Raw genomic sequence first — 25,801 nt, forward strand, 5'->3', positions numbered from 1 at the left:
TTTTTTGGGGGGTTCAGGGGTGAGGAGTTTTTTTGTGGGGGTTTAGGATGGGGGGTTTGGGGGCATCAGGGTGGGTTTTTTTGGGGGGCTGGGGTTCAGGGTGGGGGCTTTTGGGGGTTTGGGGGTTTAGAGTGAGAGGTTTTGGGGGTCCAGGGTGGGGGAGTTTTTGGGGGTCTAGGGTGGGGGGGTTGGGGGTTCAGGGTGGGTTTTTTTGGAGGGGGTTTTGGGGGTTCAGGGTGAGGGGTTTTTTTTGGGAGGGCTCTGGGTGGGGGTGGGGGTTCAGGGTGTGGGGGCTTTTTGGGGGAGGGTTTGGGGTGAGGGTTTTTTGGGGGGGTCTGGGGGAGTTGGGGAGTTCAGGGTGGGGTTTTTTGTGGGGGTGGTTTGGGGGTCTCAGGAGTGGGAGAGGTTTTTTTGGGGTTCAGGGTGTGGGGTTTTGGGAGAGGGTCTTTGGGGGGTTCAGGGTTGGAGGGGCTTTTTGGGGAGTTTGGGGTGGGGGCTTTTGGGGATTCAGGGTGAGGGTTTTTGGGGGAGATTGGGGGGCTGGGGGGGTTCAGGGTGGGTTGGGGTTTTTTTGGGTGGGAGGCTCCAGGGTGTGGAGGGTTTTTTGGGGGTCCAGGCTGGGGAGGTTTGGGGGTTCAAGGTGGTTTTTTTTTTGGGGGTTCAGGTGGGGTTTTTTTGGGTGAGTGGTTTGGGGTGGAGGGGGCTGGGGTTTTTGGGGGGGTTCAGGGTGGGGGTTTTTGGGGATTGGGGGTTGGGGGTGTTCAGGTGAGGGTTTTTTTGGGGGTGTTCAGGATGGATTTTTTGGGGGGGTTCAGGTGTTTTTTTTTGGGGTGTTCAGGTGAGGGGTTTTTTGGGGGTTCAGGGTCGGGTTTTTTTCGGGGTCCAGTGTGGTTTTGTTTTTTAGGGGGTCCAGGGTGGGGTTGTTTTTGGGGGTTCAGGATGGATTTTTGGGGGGTTCAGGATGGATTTTGGGGGGTTCAGGGTGGGTTTTTTCTTGGGGGGGTTCAGGATGGATTTTTTTGGGGGGTTTAGGGTGAGGGGTTTTTCTGGGGGGTCCAGGGTGAGTTTTTTTGGGGGTTTTGTTCTTACACCAGCAGAGACTCATAGAGCTTCTTCCCGAATTTCTCCTTCACAGCGTTCGCCGTGTCCCTGTTTGGGGAGGGAAAGGGGGAATTTGGGGGATTTAGGGGGTTTGGGGGGTCCTCAGAGGGTTTTGGGGTGGGTTTTGGGGGTTCTGAGAGGATTTTGGGGGTCCTCAGGGGTTTTGGGGATTTGGGGTCCCCCTGGGTGGGTTTTGAGGTGGTTTTGGGGGGGTTTGAGGGGTTTTGAAAGGATTTTGGGGGGGTTTGGGGGGTCCTGAGAGGATTTTGGGGAGTTTGGGGGTCCTCAGGGGTTTTGGAGGATTTGGGGTCCCCTGGGTGGGCTTTGTGGGGTTCTGAGAGGATTTTGGGGGGGTCCTCAAGGGGTTTTGGAGGGATTTGGGGTCCCCTGGGTGGGTTTTGGGATGATTTTGGGGTCATTTTGAGGGTTTTTGGGGTGATTTTGGGTGATTTTGGGGTGATTTTGGGTGTTTTTGGGGTCCCACCAGAGCTGTTTCCTGACGGCCTGGCCCTGGATGATTTTGGGGTGATTTTGGGGTGATTTTGGGTGTTTTTGGGGTGATTTTGGGGTTTTTTGGGTTGATTTTGGGGTGATTTTGGGGGTTTTTGGGGTCCCACCAGAGCTGTTTCCTGACGGCCTGGCCCTGGGTCATTTTGGGGTGTTTTTGGGGTGATTTTGGGTGTTTTTGGGGTGATTTTGGGTGTTTTTGGGGTGATTTTGGGGTCCCACCAGAGCTGTTTGCTGACGGCCTGGCCCTGGATGATTTTGGGGTGATTTTGGGGTGATTTTGGGGTGATTTTGGGTGTTTTTGGGGTGATTTTGGGGTGATTTTGGGGTCCCACCAGAGCTGTTTCCTCACAGCCTGGGCCTGGATGATTTTGGGGTGATTTTGGGGTGATTTTGGGTGTTTTTAGGGTGATTTTGGGGTGATTTTGGGTGTTTTTGGGGTCCCACCAGAGCTGTTTCCTCACAGCCTGGGTCTGGATGATTTTGGGGTGATTTTGGGGTGTTTTTGGGGTGATTTTGGGGGATTTTGGGGTCCCACCAGAGCTGTTTCCTGACGGCCTGGCCCTGGGTCATTTTGGGGTGATTTTGGGGGTTTTTGGGGTGATTTTGGGTGGTTTTGGGGGTTTTTGGGGTCCCACCAGAGCTGTTTCCTGACGGCCTGGCCCTGGATGATTTTGGGGTGATTTTGGGGGTTTTTGGGGTGATTTGGGGTGATTTTGGGGGTTTTTGGGGTCCCACCAGAGCTGTTTCCTGACGGCCTGGCCCTGGGTCATTTGGGGTGATTTTGGGGTTTTGGGGTGTTTTGGGGTGATTTTGGGGGTTTTTGGGGTGATTTTGGGGTGGTTTTGGGTGTTTTTGGGGTCCCACCAGAGCTGTTTCCTGACGGCCTGGCCCTGGGTCATTTTGGGGTGATTTTGGGGGTTTTTGGGGTGATTTTGGGTGTTTTTGGGGTGATTTTGGGGTGATTTTGGGTGTTTTTGGGGTCCCACCAGAGCTGTTTCCTGACGGCCTGGCCCTTGAGCGACTCCACGTTGAAGTTGTTGGTCCTGGCGGGCATGATGAAAAAAGCCACCACCGTCACCTCGCTGCCGTTCACCTGCGGGGACAACGAGGTCATCCGGGGTCACCAGGGGTCACCAGGGGTCACCCGGGGTCACCAGGGGTCACCAAGGGTCACCTGGGGTCACCAAGGTCACCCGGGGTCACCAAGGTCACCCCAAGGTCACCCGGGGTCACCAAGGTCACCTGGGGTCTCCAGTGCCCCCAATGTCCCCAATCCCCCCCAGTGTCCCCAATTCCCCCTCAATGTCCCCAATGTCCCCAATCCCCTCAATGTCCCCAATCCCCCCCAGTGTCCCCAGTGTCCCCCAATCCCCCCAATGTCCCCCAATGTCCCCCAGTGTCCCCAATGTGTCCCCCAATGTCCTCCAATCCCCCAATCCCCCAATGTCCCCCAATGTCCCCAATCCCTCAATGTCCCCAATCCCCCAATGTCCCCAATGTCCCAAATCCCCAATGTCCCCAACCCCCCCAGTCCCCCCAATGTCCCCCAATGTCCCCAATCCCCCCAGTGTCCCCAACGTCCCCAATGTCCCCAGTGTCCCCAAATGACCCTAAAGTGCCCCCAATGTCCCCCCAATGTCCCCAGTGTCCCCAATCCCCCCAATGTCCCCAATCCCCCCAATGTCCCCAATGTCCCCAGTGTCCCCAATGTCCCTAATCCCCTCAATGTCCCCAATGTCCCCAATGTCCCCAATTCCCCCAATGTCCCCAATCCCCCCAATCCCCCCAATGTCCCCTAATGTCCCCAATGTGTCCCCAATCCCCCTCAGTGTCCCTAATCCCTCCAGTATCCCCAGTGTCCCCAGTATTCCCAATCCTCCCAATGTCCCCAGTGTCCCCAGTCCCCCAATGTCCCCAATGTCCCCAAATCCCCCAGTGTCCCCTAAATCCCTCAATGTCCCTCAATGTCCCAGTGTCCCCAGTGTCCCCAATGTCCCCAATGTCCCCAGTGTCCCCCAATCCCCCAGTGTCCCCAACCCCCTCAATGTCCCCAATTCCCCAATGCCCCCAGTGTCCCCAGTTCCCCCAGTGTCCCCAGAGTCACCCTGAGCAGGCAGTTGAGCCTGGCCAGGGCCTCCAGGAAGATGTGGGTGACACTGACCCCAATGTCCCCAATCCCCTCAATCCCCTCAATGTCCCCAATCCTCCAATGTCCCCAATGTGTCCCCAGTGTCCCCAGTGTCCCCAGTGTCCCCAATCCCCCAGTGTCCCCAGTGTCCCCCAGTGTCCCCAGTTCCCCCAGTGTCCCCCTCCCTGTCACCCTGAGCAGGTAGTTGAGCCTGGCCAGGGCCTCCAGGAAGATGTGGTGACACTGACCCCCAATGTCCCCAATCCCTCAATCCCCTCAATGTCCCCAATCCCCCAATGTCCCCAATGTGTCCCCAGTGTCCCCAGTGTCCCCAGTGTCCCCAATCCCCCAGTGTCCCCAGTGTCCCCCAGTGTCCCCAGTTCCCCTAGTGTCCCCTCCCTGTCACCCTGAGCAGGTAGTTGAGCCTGGCCAGGGCCTCCAGGAAGATGTGGGTGACACTGACCCCTAATGTCCCCAATCCCCCAATGTCCCCAATGTCCCCAGTATCCCCCAGTGTCCCCAGTGTCCCTAATCCCCCCAATGTCCCCTCCCTGTCACCCTGAGCAGGCAGTTGAGCCTGGCCAGCGCCTCCAGGAAGGCCCAGTGTCCCCAATCCCCCAGTGTCCTAAATGTCCCCAGTGTCCCCAGTGTCCCCAATGTTCCCAGTGTCCCCAGTGTCCCCAGTGCCCCCAGTGTCCCCAGTGTCACCCTGAGCAGGTAGTTGAGCCTGGCCAGGGCCTCCAGGAAGTCCCAGTGTCCCCAATGTCCCCAAACCCCCAACCCCCTAGTGTCCCCCAATCCCCTCAATGTCCCCAATCCCCCAATGTCCCCAGTGTCCCCAATCCCCCAATGTCCCCAGTGTCCCCAATCCCCCAGTCCCCCCAGTGTCCCCAGGGTCACCCTGAGCAGGTAGTTGAGCCTGGCCAGGGCCTCCAGGAAGATGTGGGTGACACTGACCCCAATGCCCCCAGTGTCCCCAGTGTCCCCAGTCCCCCCAGTGTCCCCAGTCCCCCAGTGCCCCCAGTGTCCCCAGGGTCACCCCTGAGCAGGTAGTTGAGCCTGGCCAGGGCCTCCAGGAAGGCCCAGTGTCCCCAATGTCCCCAAACCCCCAACCCCCAGTGTCCCCAATCCTCCCAATGTCCCCAACCCCTCAATGTCCCCAATCCCCCAATGCCCCCAGTATCCCCAGTCCCCCCAGTGTCCCCAGTGTCACCCTGAGCAGGTAGCTGAGGCCTGGCCAGGGCCTCCAGGAAGATGTCAGCGCCTTGTTGGAGAACTCGTAGCGCCCGGCAATGAAGAAGAAAAGGGTCTTGTCCAGGTCGAAATCCAGGTGCCTGTAGGGGGGCCAAAGGTCACCCCAAAAAACCACCCTCCCCTGAATGAACCCTTGGTTGACTCCAGAGACCTCCAAAAACCACCCTGGGAACACCCAAAAACCCCCCAAGACTCACCCAAAACCCACCCGGATCCCCTCCAAGGCTGACTCAGAGACCCCAAAACCCCCAAACCCACCCAGGACTCCCCAGGCTGACTCAGAGACCCCAAAACCCTCCTGAGACCACCCAAACCCCCCAGAACCCCCCAAAATCCTGCCCGGGATCCCCCCAGGCTGACTCCAGAGACCCCAAAACGCTCCAGGACCCCCCCCAACACCCCCCTGGGAACACCCAAAACCCCCAGGACCCCCTCCAAAATCCTGCCCGGGATCCTCCCAGGCTGACTCCAGAGACCCCAAAAATCCTTCAGGACCCTCAAACCCCTGGGAACACCCAAAACCCCCAGGACCCCTCCAAAAATCCTGCCCGGGATTCCCCCCAGGCTGACTCAGAGACCCTAAACCCTCCTGGGACCACCTAAAACCCCCCAGGACCCCCCCAAAACCCCACTGGGAACACCCAAAACCCCCAAGACCCTCACAAACTCCACCCAGGATCCCCCAGGTTGACTCCAGAGACCCCCAAAACCCCCTGGGAACACCCAAACCCCCAAGACCCCCATAAAACCCCCCAGGATCCCCTGGCTGACTCCAGAGACCCCAAACACCCCTGGGAACACCCAAACCCCCAGGACCCCCCTCCAAAATCCTGCCTGGGATCCCCCCCCAGGCTGACTCAGAGACCCCAAAAATGCTTCAGGACCCCCCCAGGTTGACTCAGAGAGCCCCAAAACCCCCCTGGGAACACCCAAAACCCACCAAGACCCCCTGAGTTTTTGGGGTAGCCTCAAGATTTCGGATTCCCCCCGTGTTTTTGGGGTCCCCCCGTGTTTTTGGGGTCCCCCCTGTATTTTTGGGGTCCCCCCGTGTTTTGGGGCGCCCTTTTTTGGGGTGACTGACCCATAGAAGTGCCCCCAAACCCCCGAGTGCCCCTCCCAGTGCTCCATTTCCCCACCCCTGAGTTTTTGGGATCCCCTGGGTTTTGGGATTCCCCTCGTGTTTTTGGGATTCCCCTCGTGTTTTTGGGGTCCCTCCCGTGTTTTTGGGGTCCCCCCCAGTGTTTTGGGGTGCCCTTTTTTGGGGTGACTGACCCTTAGAAGTGCCCCCAAACCCCCGAGTGCCCCTCCCAATCCCCTGAGTGCCCTCCCTTGGATTTCAGGATCCATTCCCAGGTTTTTTGGAGTTCCCCCTGAGATTTCGGGGTCCCCCCTGTGTTTTTGGGGACCCTCCCCATTTTGGGGTGCCCTTTTTGGGGTGACTGACCCGTAGAAGTGCCCCCTGCCCCCTCCCTGGGTCCCCCTCACTCCCCTGGGTTCCCCCTGCATTTTGGGGTTTCCCTGTGTTTTTGGGTTCCTCGGTTTTGGATTCCCCCCAGGTTTTTGGGGTCCCTCCCATGTTTTTGGGGTCCCCCCCGTGTTTTGGGGCACCCTTTAGGGGGTGACTGACCCATAGAAGTGCCCCCAAACCCCTGGATCCCCCCCAAACCCCCGAGTGCCCCTCCCAGTCCCCCGGGTGTCTCCACCAGGTTTTTTGGGTGTCCCACCCAGGGTTTTTGGGGTTCCTCCTGAGATTTTGGGGTCCCTCTGTGTTTTGGGGTCCCCCCATTTTGGGGTGCCCTTTTTGGGGTGACTGACCCTTAGAAGTGCCCCCTGCTCCTCCCCGGGTCCCCTCGCCTCCCTGGGTTCCCCCTGCGTTTTGGGGTTTCCTCTGGGATTTCTGGATTCCCCTGTGTTTTGGGGTCCCCTGTGTTTTTGGGGTCCCTCCTGTGTTTTTGGGGTCCCCCCCATTTTGGGGTGCCCTTTTTGGGGTGACTGACCCTTAGAAGTGCCCCCAAACCCTGATCCCCCAAACCCCTGAGTGCCCCTCCCAGTCCCCCGGGTGTCTCCACCAGGTTTTTGGGTGTCCCACCCAGGGTTTTTGGGGTTCCTCCTGAGATTTTAGGGTGTCCCCTGTGTTTTTGGGGTCCCCTCGTGTTTTTGGGGTCCCCCTGTGTTTTGGGGTACCCTTTTGGGGTGACTGACCCATAGAAGTGCCCCCAAACCCCCGAGTGCCCCTCCCAGTCCCCTGGGTGCCTTCCCTGGATTTCAGGATCCACTCCTGGGTCTTTGGGGTTCCCTCAGGATTTCGATCCCCCAGGTTTTTGGGGTCCCCCTGTGTTTTTGGGGTCCTCCCCATTTTGGGGTGCCTCTTTGGGGTGACTGACCCATAGAAGTGCCCCCTGCCTCCTCCCTGGGCCCCTGGCTCCCTGGGTGCCTCCTGCGCTTTTGGGATTTCCTGTGAGTTTTTGGGTCCCCTGGTGTCTTTAGGGTCCTCCTGTGTTTTTGGGGTCCCCCCGTGTTTTGGGGTCCCCCTGTTTTGGGGTGCCCTTTGGGGTGACTGACCCATAGAAGTGCCCCCAAACCCCGGAGTGCCCTTCCCAGTCCCCCGGGTGCCTTCCTGGATTTCAGGATCCATTCCCGGTTTTTTGGGGTTCCCCTGAGATTTTGGATTCCCCAGGTTTTTGGGGTCCCCCCATTATGGGACGCCTTTTTGGGGTGACTGACCTGCAGAAGTGCCCCCAAACCCCTGAAGTGCCCTCCCAGTGCTCCATTTCCCACCCTGAGTTTTTGGGGTTCCCCTCAGGATTTTGGATTCCACCCAGGTTTTTGAGTTCCCCCGTGTTTTGGGGTCCCCCTGTGTTTTTGGGGTCCGCCCCCATTTTGGGGTGCCTTTTTGGGGTGACTGACCCGTAGAAGTGCCCCCTGACGAACTCCTGCACCCGGGCCTTGCTCTGGGCGTGCAGGTTCTGGAACTCGTGCATGGCCGAGAACTTGCGAACGTTCAGCCCGTTGGGGTCACCAGGTCTGGGGAGGGGGTCAGGGGGTCAGGGGGTCAGGGGACCCCTAAAATCCAGGGGGACCCCAAAATCCAGGGGGACCCCTCGAGGGTCACCCCCTAAATCCCTGGGACCCCCTCTTGGGGTCCCTCAAGGCAGAGCTGGGTCCTTCTGGGGATGATGAGGGGGTCTCTTGGGGTCTCCTGGGGTTCCCCAAAGGGGGATTCAGTAAATCTAGGGGGTCAGGGGAGTCAAGGGGACCCCAAAATCCAGGGGACCCCTGAGGGTTTCCCTGAAATCTTCTGGGACCTCCCTGATCCCCCTCAATGCACAGGGTGGGTGCCCTGGCCAGGGCACACTTTGGGCCTACTGGGGGTCTTTTAGGGGTGAGGGGGGTCTGGAGGGTCCTGGGGGTCATCAGGAATTGGGGTCTGGGGGACCCCCAAATCCAGGGGACCCCCAGGGTCACCCCCAAATCCTGGGACCCCGTCGTGGGGTCCCCTCAAGGCAGAGCTGGGTCCTTCTGGGGATGATGAGGGGGGGGGTTTCTGGGGGTTTTGGGGGTTCCCCCAAATAGTGGGGGGTCAGTAGATCTAGGGGGGTCAGGGGAGTCTGGGGACCCTAAAGTCCAGGGGGACTCCCCAGGTCACCCCCAATCCTGGGATCCCCCTGAGTCCCCACTCGGGGTCCCCTCAAGGCAGAGCTGGGTCCTTCTGGGGATGATGACGGGGGGTTTCTGAGGGTTCCCCCCAAAAGTGGGGGTCAGCAAATCTAGGGGGTCAGGAGGACCCCAAAATCCAGGGGACCCTCGAGGGTCGCCCCCAGTCTCTGGGACCCCCTGATTCCCATTTGGGGTCCCCTAAGGCAGAGCTGGGTCCTTCTGGGGATGATGAGGGGGGTTCCTGGGGTTTTGGGGTTCCCCAAAAGTGGGGGTCAGTAGGTCTAGGGGGTCCAGGGGACCCCAAAATCCAGGGGACTCCCGAGGGTCACCTCCAAATCTCTGGGATCCCCCTCTGATTCCACCCCCCCTTGATCCATTCTAGGGTCCCCTTGGGTCCTTCCAGGGGTGAGGGGGCCTGGGAGGGTTGGGGGTTTTGGGGTGCTCTGGGAGTGTTTTTGGGGTGCCCTGATGGGTTTTTGGGGTGCCCTGGGGGTGTTTGGGGTACATTTTGGGGTGCCCACCTAGCTTCCTCTTGAGCAGCTGCTCTGCCTCGTGGGTGGTGACGTGGGGGAGTTTGGGGGTCCTGGGTGGGGATATTGGGGTACCCTGAGGCTGGGGGTGCTGGGGGGTTTTGGGGTGCCCCGGGAGTGTTTTTGGGGTGCCCTGGGAGGGTTTGGGGTACATTTTGGGGTGCCCACCTGGCTTCCTCTTGAGCAGCTGCTCTGCCTCGTGGGTGGTGACGTGGGGGAGTTTGGGGGGTCCTGGGTGGGGATATCGGGGTACCCCGAGGTTGGGGGTTTGGGGTTTTTGGGGTGCCCTGGGGAGTTTTGGGGTGCCCTGGGGTGATTTTGTGGTGCCTTGGGGTGTTTTTGGGGTGCCCTGGGGATGATTTTGGGGTGCCCCGGGGGTGTTTTTGGGGTGCCCACCTGGCTTCCTCTTGAGCAGCTGCTCAGCCTCGTGGCTGGTGACGTGGGGGAGTTTGGGGGTCCTGGGTGGGGCTAGTGGGGTTCCCTGAAGCTGGGGGTTTTGGGGTGCCCTGGGGGCTTTGGGGTGCCCTGGGGAGTTTTGGGGTGCCCTGGGGGTGTTTCTGGGGTGCCCTGGGGGTGTTTAGGGTACATTTTGGGGTGCCCACCTGGCTTCCTCTTGAGCAGCTGCTCAGCCTCGTGGGTGGTGACGTGGGACACGGTGGGCAGGATTTGGGGGGGTTATTGGGGTACCCCGAGATTGGGGGGGTTTTGGGGTGTCCTGGGGGGTTTTGGGGTGTCCTGGGGGTGTTTTTGGGGTGCCCTGGGGGTGTTTTTGGGGTGCCCACCTGGCTTCCTCTTGAGCAGGTGCTCAGCCTCAGCGGCTGTGACGTGGGACACGGTGGGCAGGATTTGGGGGGTTGTGGGGGTTCCCTGAAGCTGGGGGAGTTTTGGGGTGCTCTGGGGGGTTTGGGGTACATTTTGGGGTGCCCACCTGGCTTCCTCTTGAGCAGCTGCTCAGCCTCGTGGGTGGTGACGTGGGGAGTCTGGGGGTCCTGGGTGGGGATATCAGGGTACCCTGAGATTGGGGGGTTTTTGGGGTGTCCTGGGGGTGTTTTTGGGGTGCCCTGGGGGTTTTTGGGGTGCCCTGGGGGTGTTTTTGGGGTGCCCTGGGGAGTTTTGGGGTGCCCCTGGGGGTGTTTAGGGTACATTTTGGGGTGCCCACCTGGCTTCCTCTTGAGCAGGTGCTCAGCCTCAGCAGCTGTGACGTGGGACACGGTGGTCAGGATTTGGGGGGGTTATTGGGGTTCCCTGAAGCTGGGGTGCCCTGGGGGTGTTTTTGGGGTGCCCACCTGGCTTCCTCTTGAGCAGCTGCTCAGCCTCGTGGGTGGTGACGTGGGACACGGTGGTCAGGATTTGGGGGGGTTATTGGGGTTCCCTGAGGCTGGGGGGTTTTGGGGAGCCCTGGGTGATTTTGGGGTGTCCTGGGGGTGTTTTTGGGGTGCCCACCTGGCTTCCTCTTGAGCAGGTGCTCAGCCTCAGCGGCTGTGACGTGGGACACGGTGGTCAGCACGTGGGCGCAGTGCGCGGCCGCGCGCTCCAGGCAGTACCGGTGGTAGATCTGCCGCTCCCCCGCCTCCTTGTCCACGTCAAACTGGGGGGAATGGGGTCACCTGAGCCCCCCCAAATCCCACCTTCCACCTGGGACACCCCCTGAGCCCCCCAAAACCACCCAGGGACCCCCAAACCCACCCAAACCCCCCCAGCATGACAGGAGCTCTGTCGCTCCCCCAACTCCTTGTCCACCTCAAACCGGGGGGGAATGGGGGGTATTGGGGTCACCTGAGCCCCCCCAAATCCCACAGGGTCCCCCCAAATCCCACAGGGCACCCGGGACCCCCCCTGAGCCCCCCAAACCCACCCAGGGACCCCAAACCCACCCAGGGACTCCCAGTGTGACAGGAGCTCGGCTGCTCCCCCAACTCCTTGTCCACGTCAAACTGGGGGGGAACGGGGGGTACTGGGGTCACCTGAGCCCCCCAAAATCCCACAGGGCACCCGGGACCCCCCCTGAGCCCCCCAAACCCACAGAGACCCCCAAACCCACCCAGGGACCCCCAAACCCCCCAGCATGACAGGAGCTCTGCCGCTCCCCAGCTCCTTGTCCACCGTCAAACTGGGGAAATGGAGGCACTGGGGTCACCTGAGCCCCCCAAATCCCACCTTCCACCTGGGACCCCCTGAGCCCCCCAAACCCACCCAGGGACCCCAAAACCCACCCAAACCCCCCCAGTGCAAGGGGAGCTCTGCTGACCCCTCCAACTCCTTGTCCACTTCAAACTGGGGGGGAACGGGGTCACCTGAGCCCCCCCAAATCCCACAGGGCCCCCAAATCCCACAGGGCACCTGGGACCCCCTGAGCCCCCCAAACCCACCCAGGGACCCCCAAATCCACCCAGCATGACAGGAGCTCTGCCGCTCCCCCGCCTCCTTGTCCACGTCAAACTGGGGGGAAATGGGGGCACTGAGGTCACCTGAGCCCCCCAAATCCCACAGGGTCCCCCGAATCCACAGGCACCGGGACCCCCTGAGCCCCCCAAACCCACCCAGGGACCCCAAACACCCTCAGAGACCCTAAAGCCCCCCAGCATGACAGGAGCTCTGCCGCTCCCCCGCCTCCTTGTCCACGTCAAACTGGGGGGAAATGGGGGGCACTGGGGTCACCTGAGCCCCCCCAAATCCCACAGGGCACCCTAGGACCCCCCCTGAGCCTCCCCTGAGCCCCCAAACCCACCCAGGGACCCCAAACCCACCCAAACCCCCCAGCATGACAGGAGCTCTGCCGCTCCCCCAGCTCCTTGTCCACGTCAAACTGGGGGAATGGGGGCACTGGAGTCACCTGAGCCCCCAAATCCCACAGGGTTCCCCAATCCGGGCACCTGCCCCTGAGCCCCCCAAACCCACCCAGGGACCCCAAAACACCCTCAGGGACCTCAAACCCCCCCAGCATGACAGGAGCTCTGTCGCTCCCCCAGCTCCTTGTCCACCTCAAACTGGGGGGAACATTGGGGTCACCTGAGCCCCCCCAAATCCCACAGGGTCCCCCCAAATCCACAGGGCACCTGGGACCCCCTGAGCCCCCAAACCCACCCAGAGACCCCAAAACCCACCCAAACCCCCCCAGTGTGACGGGAGCTCTGCCGCTCCCCCAACTCCTTGTCCACGTCAAACTGGGGGAATGGGGCACTGGGGTCACCTGAGCCCCCCAAATCCCACAGGGTCCCCCAAATCCCACATTCCACCTGGGACCCCCCTGAGCCCCCAAACCCACCCAGGGACCCCAAAACCCACCCAAACCCCCCCAGCATGACAGGAGCTCTGCTGCTCCCCCAACTCCTTGTCCACCTCAAACTGGGGGGAATGGGGGCACTGGGGTCACCTGAGCCCCCCCAAATCCCACAGGGCACCTGGGACCCCCCTGAGCCCCCCAAACCCACCCAGAGACCCCAAACCCACCCAAACCCCTCCAGCATGACAGGAGCTCTGCTGCCTCCCCCAACTCCTTGTCCACGTCAAACTGGGGAAGAGGCACTGGGGTCACCTGAGCCCCAAATCCCACAGGGCCCCCAAACCCCCCTGGGATCCCCTGAGCCCCCCAAATCCACCCAGGGACCCCACGCATGACAGGAGCTCTGCGCCCCCCGCCTCCTGTCCACGTCAAACTGGGGGAACACTGGGTCACCTGAGCCCCCAAATCCCACAGGGGCTCAGACCCCCTGACCCCCAAACCCACCCAGGGCCCCCAAAACACCCTGAGCCCCAAACCCCCCAGTATGACAGGAGCTCTGCCGCTCCCCAGCTCCTTGTCCACGTCAAACTGGGGGAATGGGGTACATCAGAGCTCACCAATCCCACAGTCCCCCCAAATCCCACAGGGCACCTGGGACCCCCACTGAGCCCCCTGAGCCCAAACCCACCCAGGGACCCCCAAACCCACCCAAACCCCCCCAGCGTGACAGGAGCTCTGCCGCTCCCCCAGCTCCTTGTCCACGTCAAACTGGGGGAACGAGGCACTGGGGTCACCTGAGCCCCCCCAAATCCCACAGGTTCCCCTGGGACCCCCCTGAGCCCCCCAAACCCACCCAGGGACCCCAAAACACCACTCCAGGGACACTCCCCCCAGCATGACAGGAGCTCTGCCGCTCCCCAGCTCCTTGTCCACCTCAAACTGGGGGACATGGGGTCACTGAGCCCCCAGTCCACAGGGTCCCCCAAATCCCACAGTGCACCTGGGACCCCCTGAGCCCCCAAACCGACCCAGAGACCCCAAACCCACCCAAACCCCCCAGCATGACAGGAGCTCTGCCGCTCCCCAACTCCTTGTCCACGTCAAACTGGGGGAATGGGGTACTGGGGTCACCTGAGCCCCCAAATCCCACAGGGTCCCCCAAATCCCACATTCCACCTGGGACCCCCTGAGCCCCCAAACCCACCCAGGGACCCCAAAGCCACCCAAACCCCCAGCATGACAGGAGCTCTGCTGCCCCCCAGCTACTTGTCCACCTCAAACTGGGGAGACAGGGGCACTGGGGTCATCCTGAGCCCCCAAAATCCCACAGGGCACCTGGGACCCCCTGAGCCCCCAAACCCACCCAGGGACCCCAAATCTCCCCCAGTGCCCAAGGGGAGCTCTGCCACTCCCCCAACTCCTTGTCCACTCAAACTGGGGGCAGGTACTGGGTCACCTGAGCCCCCAAATCCCACAGGGTCCCCCAAATCCCACAGGGCACCCAGGACCCCCTGAGTCCCCCAAACCCACCCAGGGACCCCAAACCACCCAAGCTCCCCAGTGCAAGGGGAGCTCTGCCGCTCCCCCAACTCCTTGTCCACGTCAAACTGGGGGGGAAATGGGGGTCACCTGAGCCCCCCCGAGACCCCCAGGAGTGTCCCCATGTCCCCCCAGGAGTGTCCCCAGGTGTGTCCCTGTCCCCAGGTGTGTCCCCACATCCCAGGTGTGTCCCCAGGAGTGTCCCCACATCCCAAGTGTGTCCCCATGACCCCCAGGTGTCCCCAGGTGTGTCCCCATATCCCAGGTGTGTCCCCATATCCCAGGTGTGTCCCCACATCCCAGGTGTGTCCCCAGGTGTGTCCCCATATCCCAGGTGTGTCCCTGTCCCAGGTGTGTCCCCATGAGCCCCAGGTGTCCCCAGGTGTGTCCCCATATCCCAGGTGTGTCCCCATATCCCAGGTGTGTCCCCATATCCCAGATATGTCCCCATATCCCAGGTGTGTCCCCATGTCCCAGGTGTGTCCCTGTCCCCAGGTGTGACTCCATGACCCCCAGGTGTCCCCAGGTGTGTCCCCATATCCCAGGTGTGTCCTCATGTCCCAAGTGTGATCCCCTGACCCCCAGGAGTGTCCCCAGGTGTGTCCCCACATCCCAGGTGTGTCCCCAGGTGTGTCCCTGTCCCCAGGTGTGTCCCCATGAGCCCCAGGTGTGTCCCATGATCCCCAGGTGTGTCCCCAGGTGTGTCCCATGATCCCCAGGTGTCCCCAGGTGTGTCCCCAGGTGTGTCCCCATGTCCCAGGTGTGTCCCTGTCCCCAGGTGTGTCCCCATGACCCCCAGGTGTCCCCAGGTGTGTCCCCAGGTGTGTCCCCACATCCCAGGTGTGTCCCCATATCCCAGGTGTGTCCCCACATCCCAGGTGTATCCTCATATCCCAGGTGTGTCCCCATATCCCAGGTGTGTCCCTGTCCCCAGGTGTGTCCCCATGACCCCCAGGTGTCCCCAGGAGTGTCCCCAGGTGTGTCCCCATATCCCAGGTGTGTCCCCATGTCCCAGGTGTGTCCCCATGTCCCAGGTGTCCCCAGGAGTGTCCCCAGGTGTGTCCCATATCCCAGGTGTGTCCCCATATCCCAGGTGTGTCCCTGTTCCCAGGTGTGTCCCCATGACCCCCAGGTGTCCCCAGGTGTGTCCCCACATCCTAGATATGTCCCCATATCCCAGGTGTGTCCCCATATCCCAGGTCTCCCCAGGAGTGTCCCCAGGTGTACCCTCATATCTCAGGTGTGTCCCCACATCCCAGGTGTGTCCTCACATCCCAGGTGTGACTCCATGACCCCCAGGTGTCCCTGGCTGTGTCCTCACATCCCAGGTGTGTCCCCAGGTGTGTCCCCATATCCCAGGTGTGTCCCTGTCCCCAGGTGTGTCCCTGTCCCCAGGTATGTCCCCATATCCCAGGTGTGTCCCTGTCCCCAGGTGTGTCCCCATGAGCCCCAGGTGTCCCCAGGTGTGTCCCCACATCCCAGGTGTGTCCCCAGGTGTGTCCCCATGACCCCCAGGTGTGTCCCAATGTCCCAGGTGTCCCCAGGAGTGTCCCCAGGTGTGTCCCCACATCCCACGTGTGACCCCATGACCTCCAGGTGTGTCCCTGTCCCCAGGTGTGTCCCCACATCCCAGGTGTGTCCCTGTCCCCAGGTGTGTCCCCAGGTGTGTCCCCATGACCCCCAGGTGTCCCCAGGTGTGCCCCCATATCCCAGGTGTGTCCCAATGTCCCAGGTGTGTCCCTGTCCCCAGGTGTGTCCCCAAGTATGTCCCCATGTCCCAGGTGTGTCCCCAGGTGTGTCCCCATATCCCAGGTGTGTCCCTGTTCCCAGGTGTGTCCCCATGACCCCCAGGTGTCCCTGGCTGTGTCCCCACATCCCAGGTGTCCCCAGGTGTGTCCCCATATCCCAGGTGTGTCCCAATGTCCCAGGTGTCCCCAGGAGTGTCCCCAGGTGTGTCCCCACATCCCACGTGTGACCCCATGACCTCCAGGTGTGTCCCTGTCCCCAGGTGTGTCCCCATATCTCAGGTGTGTCCCAATGTCCCAGGTGTGTCCCTGTCCCCAGGTGTGTCCCCAAGTATGTCCCCATGTCCCAGGTGTGTCCCCAGGTGTGTCCCCACATCCCACGTGTGACCCCATGACCCCCAGGTGTGTCCCCACATCCCAGGTGTGTCCCCACGCCCGCAGATTTCCCCAGGTGTGTCCCCACATCCAAAGTATGTCCCTATCCCCACATGTGACCCCAGTGCCCCCAGGTGTGTCCCCAGTGCCCCCAGGTGTGCCCAGCTGTGTCCCCAATGTCCCCAGTGCCCCCAGGTGTGCCCAGGTGTGCCCAGGTGCCCCCCAGGTGTGTCCCTGTCACTCACGCTGTGCAGGTTGTTGTAGAAGTCCACGCTCCCAGCGCACAGGTACCTGCCCAGCTGGGTGTCCCCCTGTCCCCAGTGCCCCTAGGTGTGCCCAGGTGTGCCCAGGTGTGTCCCCAATGCCCCCAGGTGTGCCCAGGTGTGCCCAGGTGTGCCCAGGTGTATTCCCAAGCCCCCCAGGTACTCACACTGTGCAGGTTGTTGTAGAAGTCCACACTCCCAGCACACAGGTACCTGCCCAGCAGGGTGTCCCCCTGTCCCCAGTGCCCCCAGGTGTGCCCAGGTGTGCCCAGGTGTGTCCCTGTCCCCCCAGGTGTGTCCCTGTCACTCACACTGTGCAGGTTGTTGTAGAAGTCCACGCTCCCAGCACACAGGTACCTGCCCAGCTGGGTGTCCCCGTGTCCCCAGTGCCCCCAGGTGTGCCCAGGTGTGCCCAGGTGTGCCCAGGTGTGCCCAGGTGTGTCCCTGTCCCCCCAGGTGTGTCCCCGTCACTCACACTGTGCAGGTTGTTGTAGAAGTCCACGCTCCCAGCACACAGGTACCTGCCCAGCTGGGTGTCCCCGTGTCCCCAGTGCCCCCAGGTGTGCCCAGGTGTGCCCAGGTGTGCCCAGGTGTGCCCCCAATGCCCCCAGGTGTGTCCCTGTCACTCACACTGTGCAGGTTGTTGTAGAAGTCCACGCTCCCAGCACACAGGTACCTGCCCAGCTGGATGTCCCCGTGTCCCCAGTGCCCCCAGGTGTGCCCAGGTGTGCCCAGGTGTGTCCCCAGTGCCCCCAGGTGTGTCCCCAGGTGTCCCCTGTCACTCACACTGTGCAGGTTGTTGTAGAAGTCCACGCTCCCAGCACACAGGTACCTGCCCAGCTGGGTGTCCCCCTGTCCCCAATGCCCCCAGGTGTGCCCAGGTGTGTCCCCAATGCCCCCAGGTGTGCCCAGGTGTGTCCCTGTCCCCCCAGGTGTGCCCAGGTGTATTCCCAAGCCCCCCAGGCACTCACACTGTGCAGGTTGTTGTAGAAGTCCACGCTCCCGGCACACAGGTACCTGCCCAGCAGGGTGTGCCCCTGTCCCCAGTGCCCCCAGGTGTGCCCAGGTGTGCCCCCATTGCCCCCAGGTGTACCCAGGTGTGCCCAGGTGTCCCCCCAGGTGTCCCCCCAGGTGTGCCCAGGTGTGCCCAGGTGTCCCCAGGTGTGTCCCTGTCACTCACACTGTGCAGGTTGTTGTAGAAGTCCACGCTCCCAGCACACAGGTACCTGCCCAGCTGGGTGTCCCCCTGTCCCCAGTGCCCCCAGGTGTGCCCAGGTGTGCCCAGGTGTATTCCCAAGCCCCCAGGCACTCACACTGTGCAGGTTGTTGTAGAAGTCCACGCTCCCAGCGCACAGGTACCTGCCCAGCTGGGTGTCCCCCTGTCCCCAATGCCCCCAGGTGTGCCCAGGTGTGTCCCTGTCCCCCCAGGTGTCCCCCCAGGTGTGCCCAGGTACTCACACTGTGCAGGTTGTTGTAGAAGTCCACGCTCCCAGCACACAGGTACCTGCCCAGTTGGGTGTCCCCTGTCCCCAGTGCCCCAGGTGTGCCCAGGTGTGCCCAGGTGTCCCCAATGCCCCCAGGTGTGCCCAGGTGTGCCCAGGTGTGTCCCTGTCCCCAGGTGCCCAGGTGTCCCTGTCCCCCAGGTGTGCCCAGGTGTGCCGGTACTCACACTGTGCAGGTTGTTGTAGAAGTCCACGCTCCCAGCACACAGGTACCTGCCCAGCTGGGTGTCCCCCTGTCCCCAATGCCCCCAGGTGTGCCCAGGTGCCCCCAGGTGTGCCCAGGTGTGTCCCCAATGCCCCCAGGTGTGCCCAGGTGTGCCCAGGTGCATTCCCAAGCCCCCCAGGTGTCCCCCCCAGGTACTCACACTGTGCAGGTTGTTGTAGAAGTCCACGCTCCCGGCACACAGGTACCTGCCCAGCTGTCCCCTGTCCCAGTGCCCCAGGTGTCTCCCTGTCCCCCCAGGTGTGTCCAGGTGTGTTCCTGTCCCCCCAGGTGTGCCCAGGTACTCACACTGTGCAGGTTGTTGTAGAAGTCCACGCTCCCAGCACACAGGTACGTGCCCAGCTGGGTGTCCCCGTGTCCCAGGTGTGCCCAGGTGTGCCCAGGTGTGCCCAGGTGTCCCCCCAGGTGTCCCCCCAGGTGTGCCCAGGTGTCCCCAGGTGTGCCCAGGTGTGTCCCCGTCACTCACACTGTGCAGGTTGTTGTAGAAGTCCACGCTCCCAGCACACAGGTACCTGCCCAGCTGGGTGTCCCCGTGTCCCCAATGCCCCCAGGTGTCCCCCCAGGTGTGCCCAGGTGTCCCCAGGTGTGTCCCCGTCACTCACACTGTGCAGGTTGTTGTAGAAGTCGACGCTCCCAGCGCACAGGTACCTGCCCAGCAGGGTGTCCCCATGTCCCCAGTGCCCCCAATGCCCCCAGGTGTGCCCAGGTGTGCCCAGGTGTGTCCCCCCAGGTGTGCCCAGGTGTGCCCAGGTGTGTCCCCCCAGGTGTGCCCAGGCACTCACACTGTGCAGGTTGTTGTAGAAGTCCACGCTCCCAGCACACAGGTACCTGCCCAGCTGGGTGTCCCCGTGTCCCCAGTGCCCACAGGTGTGCCCAGGTGTGCCCAGGTGTGCCCAGGTACTCACACTGTGCAGGTTGTTGTAGAAGTCCACGCTCCCAGCACACAGGTACCTGCCCAGCTGGGTGTCCCCGTGTCCCCAGTGCCCCCAGGTGTGCCCAGGTGCCCCCAGGTGTGCCCAGGTGTGCCCAGGTGTGCCCAGGTGTATTCCCAAGCCCCCAGGTGTGCCCAGGTGTGCCCAGGTGTGTCCCTGTCCCCCCAGGTGTGTCCCAGGCACTCACGCTGTGCAGGTTGTTGTAGAAGTCCACGCTCCCAGCGCACAGGTACCTGCCCAGCTGGGTGTGCCCCTGTCCCCAATGCCCCCAGGTGTGTCCAGGTGTGTCCCTGCCCCCCCAGGTGTGCCCAGGTACTCACACTGTGCAGGTTGTTGTAGAAGTCCACGCTCCCAGCACACAGGTACCTGCCCAGCTGGGTGTCCCCATGTCCCCAGTGCCCCCAGGTGTGCCCAGGTGTGCCCAGGTGTGCCCAGGTGTATTCCCAAGCCCCCCAGGCACTCACACTGTGCAGGTTGTTGTAGAAGTCCACGCTCCCGGCACACAGGTACCTGCCCAGCTGGGTGTCCCCCATGTCCCCAGTGCCCCCAGGTGTGCCCAGGTGTGTCCCTGTCCCCCCAGGTGTCCCCCCAGGTGTGCCCAGGTACTCACACTGTGCAGGTTGTTGTAGAAGTCCACGCTCCCAGCACACAGGTACCTGCCCAGCTGGGTGTCCCCCTGTCCCCAGTGCCCCCAGGTGTGCCCAGGTGTGCCCAGGTGTTCCCCCCAGGTGTGCCCAGGTGTGTCCCTGTCCCCCAGGTGTGCCCAGGTGTGTCCCTGTCCCCCCAGGTGTCCCCCCAGGTGTGCCCAGGCACTCACACTGTGCAGGTTGTTGTAGAAGTCCACGCTCCCAGCACACAGGTACCTGCCCAGCTGGGTGTCCCCGTGTCCCCAATGCCCCCAGGTGTGCCCAGGTGCCCCCAGGTGTGCCCAGGTGTGTCCCCAATGCCCCCAGGTGTGCCCAGGTGTGCCCAGGTGCATTCCCAAGCCCCCCAGGTGTCCCCCCCAGGTACTCACACTGTGCAGGTTGTTGTAGAAGTCCACGCTCCCGGCACACAGGTACCTGCCCAGCTGGGTGTCCCCGTGTCCCCAATGTCCCCAGGTGTGCCCAGGTGTGCCCAGGTGTGCCCAGGTACTCACACTGTGCAGGTTGTTGTAGAAGTCCACGCTCCCGGCACACAGGTACCTGCCCAGCTGAGTGTCCCCCTGTCCCCAGTGCCCCCAGGTGTCTCCCTGTCCCCCCAGGTGTGTCCAGGTGTGTTCCTGTCCCCCCAGGTGTGCCCAGGTACTCACACTGTGCAGGTTGTTGTAGAAGTCCACGCTCCCAGCACACAGGTACCTGCCCAGCTGGGTGTCCCCGTGTCCCAGGTGTGCCCAGGTGTGCCCAGGTGTGCCCAGGTGTCCCCCCAGGTGTCCCCCCAGGTGTGCCCAGGTGTCCCCAGGTGTGCCCAGGTGTGTCCCCGTCACTCACACTGTGCAGGTTGTTGTAGAAGTCCACGCTCCCAGCACACAGGTACCTGCCCAGCTGGGTGTCCCCCGTGTCCCCAGTGCCCCCAGGTGTCCCCCAGGTGTGCCCAGGTGTCCCCAGGTGTGTCCCCGGTCACTCACACTGTGCAGGTTGTTGTAGAAGTCCACGCTCCCAGCGCACAGGTACCTGCCCAGCAGGGTGTCCCCATGTCTCAGTGCCCCCAATGCCCCCAGGTGTGCCCAGGTGTGCCCAGGTGTGTCCCCCCAGGTGTGCCCAGGTGTGCCCAGGTGTGTCCCCCCAGGTGTGCCCAGGCACTCACACTGTGCAGGTTGTTGTAGAAGTCCACGCTCCCAGCACACAGGTACCTGCCCAGCTGGGTGTCCCCGTGTCCCCAGTGCCCCCAGGTGTGCCCAGGTGTGCCCAGGTGTGCCCAGGTACTCACACTGTGCAGGTTGTTGTAGAAGTCCACGCTCCCAGCACACAGGTACCTGCCCAGCTGGGTGTCCCCTGTCCCCAGTGCCCCAGGTGTGCCCAGGTGTGCCCAGGTGTGCCCAGGTGTCAGGTGTGCCCAGGTGTATTCCCAAGCCCCAGGTGTGCCCAGGTGTGCCCAGGTGTGTTCCTGTCCCCCCAGGTGTGTCCCTGTCACTCACACTGTGCAGGTTGTTGTAGAAGTCCACGCTCCCAGCGCACAGGTACCTGCCCAGCTGGGTGTGCCCCTGTCCCCAATGCCCCCAGGTGTGTCCAGGTGTGTCCCTGCCCCCCCAGGTGTGCCCAGGTACTCACACTGTGCAGGTTGTTGTAGAAGTCCACACTCCCAGCGCACAGGTACCTGCCCAGCAGGGTGTCCCTGTGTCCCCAATGCCCCCAGGTGTGCCCAGGTGTGCCCAGGTGTGCCCAGGTGTGCCCAGGTACTCACACTGTGCAGGTTGTTGTAGAAGTCCACGCTCCCAGCACACAGGTACCTGCCCAGCAGGGTGGCGTGGGTGGTGAAGATTGTGGCTACGGGCAGGCGGCGGGCGCGGCTCAGAACCAGCCCCAGCCCCGCCAGCCACTCGTGGAAGTGCCCCACGATGAACGGCTTCTCCTCGCTCTGCGCTGCAAACTGGCACCAAAAACACACAAAAACACCCCAAAAATGACAGTGTTACCTCACCTGGCATCTACAAACACACCTGAGTGCCCACCCAGAGCCCTCCCCACGATGAACGGCTTCTCCTCGCTCTGCGCCGCAAACTGGCACCAAAAACACACAAAATATACCCAAAAATGACACTGTCACCTCACCTGGCACCTGCAAACACACCTGGCATCTACAAACACACCTGAGTGCCCACCCAGAGCCCTCCCCACGATGAACGGCTTCTCCTCGCTCTGCGCCACAAACTGGCACCAAAAACACCCAAAAAACACCCAAAAATGACACTGTCACCTCACCTGGCACCCAGGGGTGACACCTGAGTGCCTACAAATACACCTGGCATCTACAAACACACCTGAGTGCCCACCCAGAGCCCTCCCCACGATGAACGGCTTCTCCTCGCTCTGGGCTGCAAACTGGCACCAAAAACACACAAAATATACCCAAAAATGACAGTGTCACCTCACCTGGCACCTGCAAACACACCTGAGTGCCCACACACACACCTGGGTGCCCACAGACACACCTGAGTGCCCACCTAGAGCCCTCCCCACGATGAACGGCTTCTCCTCGCTCTGCGCTGCAAACTGGCACCAAAAACACACAAAATATACCCAAAAATTACAGTGTCATCTCACCTGGCACCTACAAACACACCTGAGTGCCCACACAAACACCTGGTGCCCACCCAGAGCCCTCCCCATGATGAACGGCTTCTCCTCGCTCTGGGCTGCAAACTGGCACCAAAAACACACAAAAACACCCCAAAAAACACCTCTGTCACCTCACCTGGCGCCCAGGGGGGACACCTGAGTGCCCACACACACACCTGGGTATGAGCTGTGCCCACCCAGAGCCCTCCCCACGATGAACGGCTTCTCCTCGCTCTGCGCTGCAAACTGGCACCAAAAACACACAAAAAACACCACTGTCACCTCACCTGGCACCTGCAAACACACCTAGCATCTACAAACACACCTGGCATCTACAAACACACCTGGTACCTACAAACACACCTGAGTGCCCACCCAGAGCCCTCCCCATGATGAACGGCTTCTCCTCACTCTGGGCCGCAAACTGGCACCAAAAACACACAAAAAACACCCAAAAACACCGCTGTCACCTCACCTGGTGCCCAGGGGGGACACCTGCACACCTGGGTATGAGCTGTGCCCACCCAGAGCCCTCCCCACAATGAACGGCTTCTCCTCGCTCTGGGCCGCAAACTGGCACCAAAAACACACAAAAACACCCCAAAAAGTGACACTGTCACCTCACCTGGCACCCAGGGGGACACCTGAGTGCCCACACACACCTGAGTGCCCACACACACACCTGAATGCCCACACACACACCTGGGTACCAACAAACACACCTGGTACCTACAAACACACCTGAGTGCCCACCCAGAGCCCTCCCCACGATGAACGGCTTCTCCTCGCTCTGCGCCACAAACTGGCACCAAAAACACACAAAAACACCCCAAAAATGACAGTGTTACCTCACCTGGCACCCAGGGGTGACACCTGAGTGCCCACACACACCTGGGTATGAGCTGTGCCCACCCAGAGCCCTCCCCACGATGAACGGCTTCTCCTCGCTCTGGGTCCCAAACTGGCACCAAAAACACACAAAAACACCCCAAAAACGACACTGTCACCTCACCTGGCACCTACACACACACCTGGCACCTGCAAACACACCTGAGTGCCCACACACACACCTGAGTGCCCACACACACACCTGAGTGCCCACCCAGAGCCCTCCCCATGATGAGCGGCTTCTCCTCGCTCTGCGCCGCAAACTGGCACCAAAACACCCCAAAAAACACCCCAAAATGACACTGTCACCCACAGGGCACCTCACCTGGGTGAGGACCCCCCCAAACACACCCAAGGAACCCCAAAACCCTCTCAGCGACCCCCCAAATCCCCTCAAACCGCCCCAGAGCCACCTCCCCGAGGAACCAGGCGACGAGGAAGCCGAAGAGGACGGCGTCGTTGGCCTCGCGGTCGTACCAGGGACCCCCTCAAACCCAACCAAATCCCCCCCAAATCCTCCCAATTCCCCCCCAGATCCACTCAGGACCCCCCAGGGACCCCCAGAGCCACCTCCCCGAGGAACCAGGCGACGAGGAAGCCGAAGAGGACGGCGTCGTTGGCCTCGTGGTCGTACCAGGGACACCCCAAACCAAACCAAATCCCCCCCAAACCCAACCAAATCCCCCCCAAATCCACTCAGGACCCCCCAAACCCTCCCCAAACCCTCCCAAATCCTCCCAAATCCCCCCAAACTCCCCCAGAGCCACCTCCCCCAGGAACCAGGTGATGAGGAAGCCGAAGAGGACGGCATCGTTGGCCTCGCGGTCGTACCAGGGACCCCCTCAAACCCCCTCATGGAGCCCCCAAACCCAACCAAATCCCCCAAATCCTCCCCAATCCCCCCAGATCCACTCAGGACCCCCAAATCCCCTCAAGCCCCCCCAGAGCCACCTCCCTGAGGAACCAGGCGACGAGGAAGCCGAAGAGGACGGCGCCGTTGGCCTCACGGTTGTACCAGGGACACCCCAAACCCTGCCCAAACCCTCCCAAATTCCCCCCAAATCTCCCCAAATCCCCCCCAAATCCACTCAGGACCCCCCAGGGACCCCCAGAGCCACCTCCCCAAGGAACCAGGCGACGAGGAAGCCCAAGAGGACGGCGTCGTTGGCCTCGCGGTCGTACCAGGGACCCCCAAACCCCTCATGGAGCCCCCAAACCCCACCAGGGAACCCCAAACCATATCAAATCCCCCAAATCCACTCAGGGACCCCCAAACCCCCTCGAAGCCCCCAGACCCCCAGAGCCACCTCCCGAGGAACCAGGTGACGAGGAAGCCCAAGAGGACGGCGTCGTTGGCCTCGCGGTCGTACCAGGGACACCCCAAACCCTCCCCAAACCCTCCCAAACCCAACCAAATCCCTCCCAAATCCCTCAGAGACCCTCAAGACCCTCTCAGGAACCCCAGGGACCCCAGAGCCACCTCCCGAGGAACCAGGCGACGAGGAAGCCGAAGAGGACGGCGTCGTTGGCCTCGCGGTCGCACTCAGGGATACCCCCAAACCCCTCATGGAGCCCCCAAACCCCACCCAAATCCCCCAAACCCCCTCAGGACCCCAAACCCCTCAAAACCCCCAGGGACCTCCAGACCCACCTCCCGAGGAACCAGGCGACAGGAAGCCCAAGGACGGCGTCATTGGCCTCGCTGGTCGTACTAGGACACCCCAAACCCTCCCCAACCCAGCTAAATCCCCCAAATCCTCCCAATTCTCCCCCAAATCCACTCAGAGACCCCCAAAACCCCCCCAGACCCCTCCAGACCCACCTCCCCGAGGAACCAGGCGACGAGGAAGCCGAAGAGGACGGCGTCGTTGGCCTCGCGGTCGTACCAGGGCACGCCGATGGCGCAGCTCTCCCACAGCTCCCCCTTCCAGCGCTCCAAACTCCAGGCCGTGGCCCCCACGTCCAGCAGCACCACGGCCGGGCTGCCCTCGATCAGCCACCGCCCAAAGTGCACCTGGAAACCCCCAAAAATGAGGGGGACCCCAAAAAATCAGCACCAAAAAATGAGGGGGACCCAAAAAATCAGCACCAAAAAATGTCCCTTGGGAGGGTTCCGGGTCAGTTGGAGCCCCAAAATGGGGAGACCCCAAATCCAAAGAAACCCCAAATCCCCTCTTTGGGGTCACCTGGATCAGGTACAGACCAAAGTGCACCTGAAACCCCCCAAAAATGAGGGGGTCCCAAAAAATCAGCACCAAAAAATGGGGGGTCCCCAAAAAATGTCCCTGGAGAGGGTTCTGGGTCAGTTGGAGCCCCAAATTGGGCAGATCCCAAATCCTCAGTGATCCCAAATCCCCTCTTTGGGGTCACCTGGATCAGGCAGAGACCAAAGTGCACCTGAAAACCCCAAAAATGGGGGGACCCAAAAAATCAGCACCAAAAAATGGGGGGTTCCTAAAAAATCAGCACCAAAAAATGTCCCCAGGGAGGGTCCCGGGTCAGTTGGAGCCCCAAAATGGGCAGATCCCAAATGGGGAGACCCCAAATCCTCTCTATTTAGGGTCATTCTCATCAGACAACCCCCAAAGTGCACCTGAAAACCCCCAAAAATGGGGGGACCCCAAAAAATCAGCACCAAAAAATGGGGGGATCCTAAAAAATCAGCACCAAAAAA

The 25,801-nt window shown here is 61.7% G+C and overlaps 1 protein-coding gene across 1 annotated transcript in view; it reads right to left on the bottom strand.

Annotated features, from left to right (window-relative positions):
- Positions 1–1,085: 1,085 nt before the first annotated feature.
- LOC126648205 (glycogen [starch] synthase, muscle-like) overlaps positions 1,086–25,801 on the bottom strand; it is a 34,586-nt gene continuing 9,870 nt past the window's right edge. The window contains 9 exon segments of the mRNA XM_050330934.1: positions 1,086–1,149; positions 2,598–2,704; positions 3,932–3,982; positions 5,004–5,073; positions 7,901–8,009; positions 8,012–8,017; positions 10,624–10,768; positions 21,365–21,550; positions 24,950–25,141. Of these exon segments, the coding sequence (XP_050186891.1) occupies positions 1,086–1,149; positions 2,598–2,704; positions 3,932–3,982; positions 5,004–5,073; positions 7,901–8,009; positions 8,012–8,017; positions 10,624–10,768; positions 21,365–21,550; positions 24,950–25,141 (930 nt within the window).

This window comes from Myiozetetes cayanensis, unplaced genomic scaffold, assembly GCF_022539395.1.
Source record: "Myiozetetes cayanensis isolate MyiCay16 unplaced genomic scaffold, myiCay2020 scf452, whole genome shotgun sequence".
In the NCBI taxonomy this organism is placed as follows: Eukaryota; Metazoa; Chordata; class Aves; order Passeriformes; family Tyrannidae; genus Myiozetetes; species Myiozetetes cayanensis.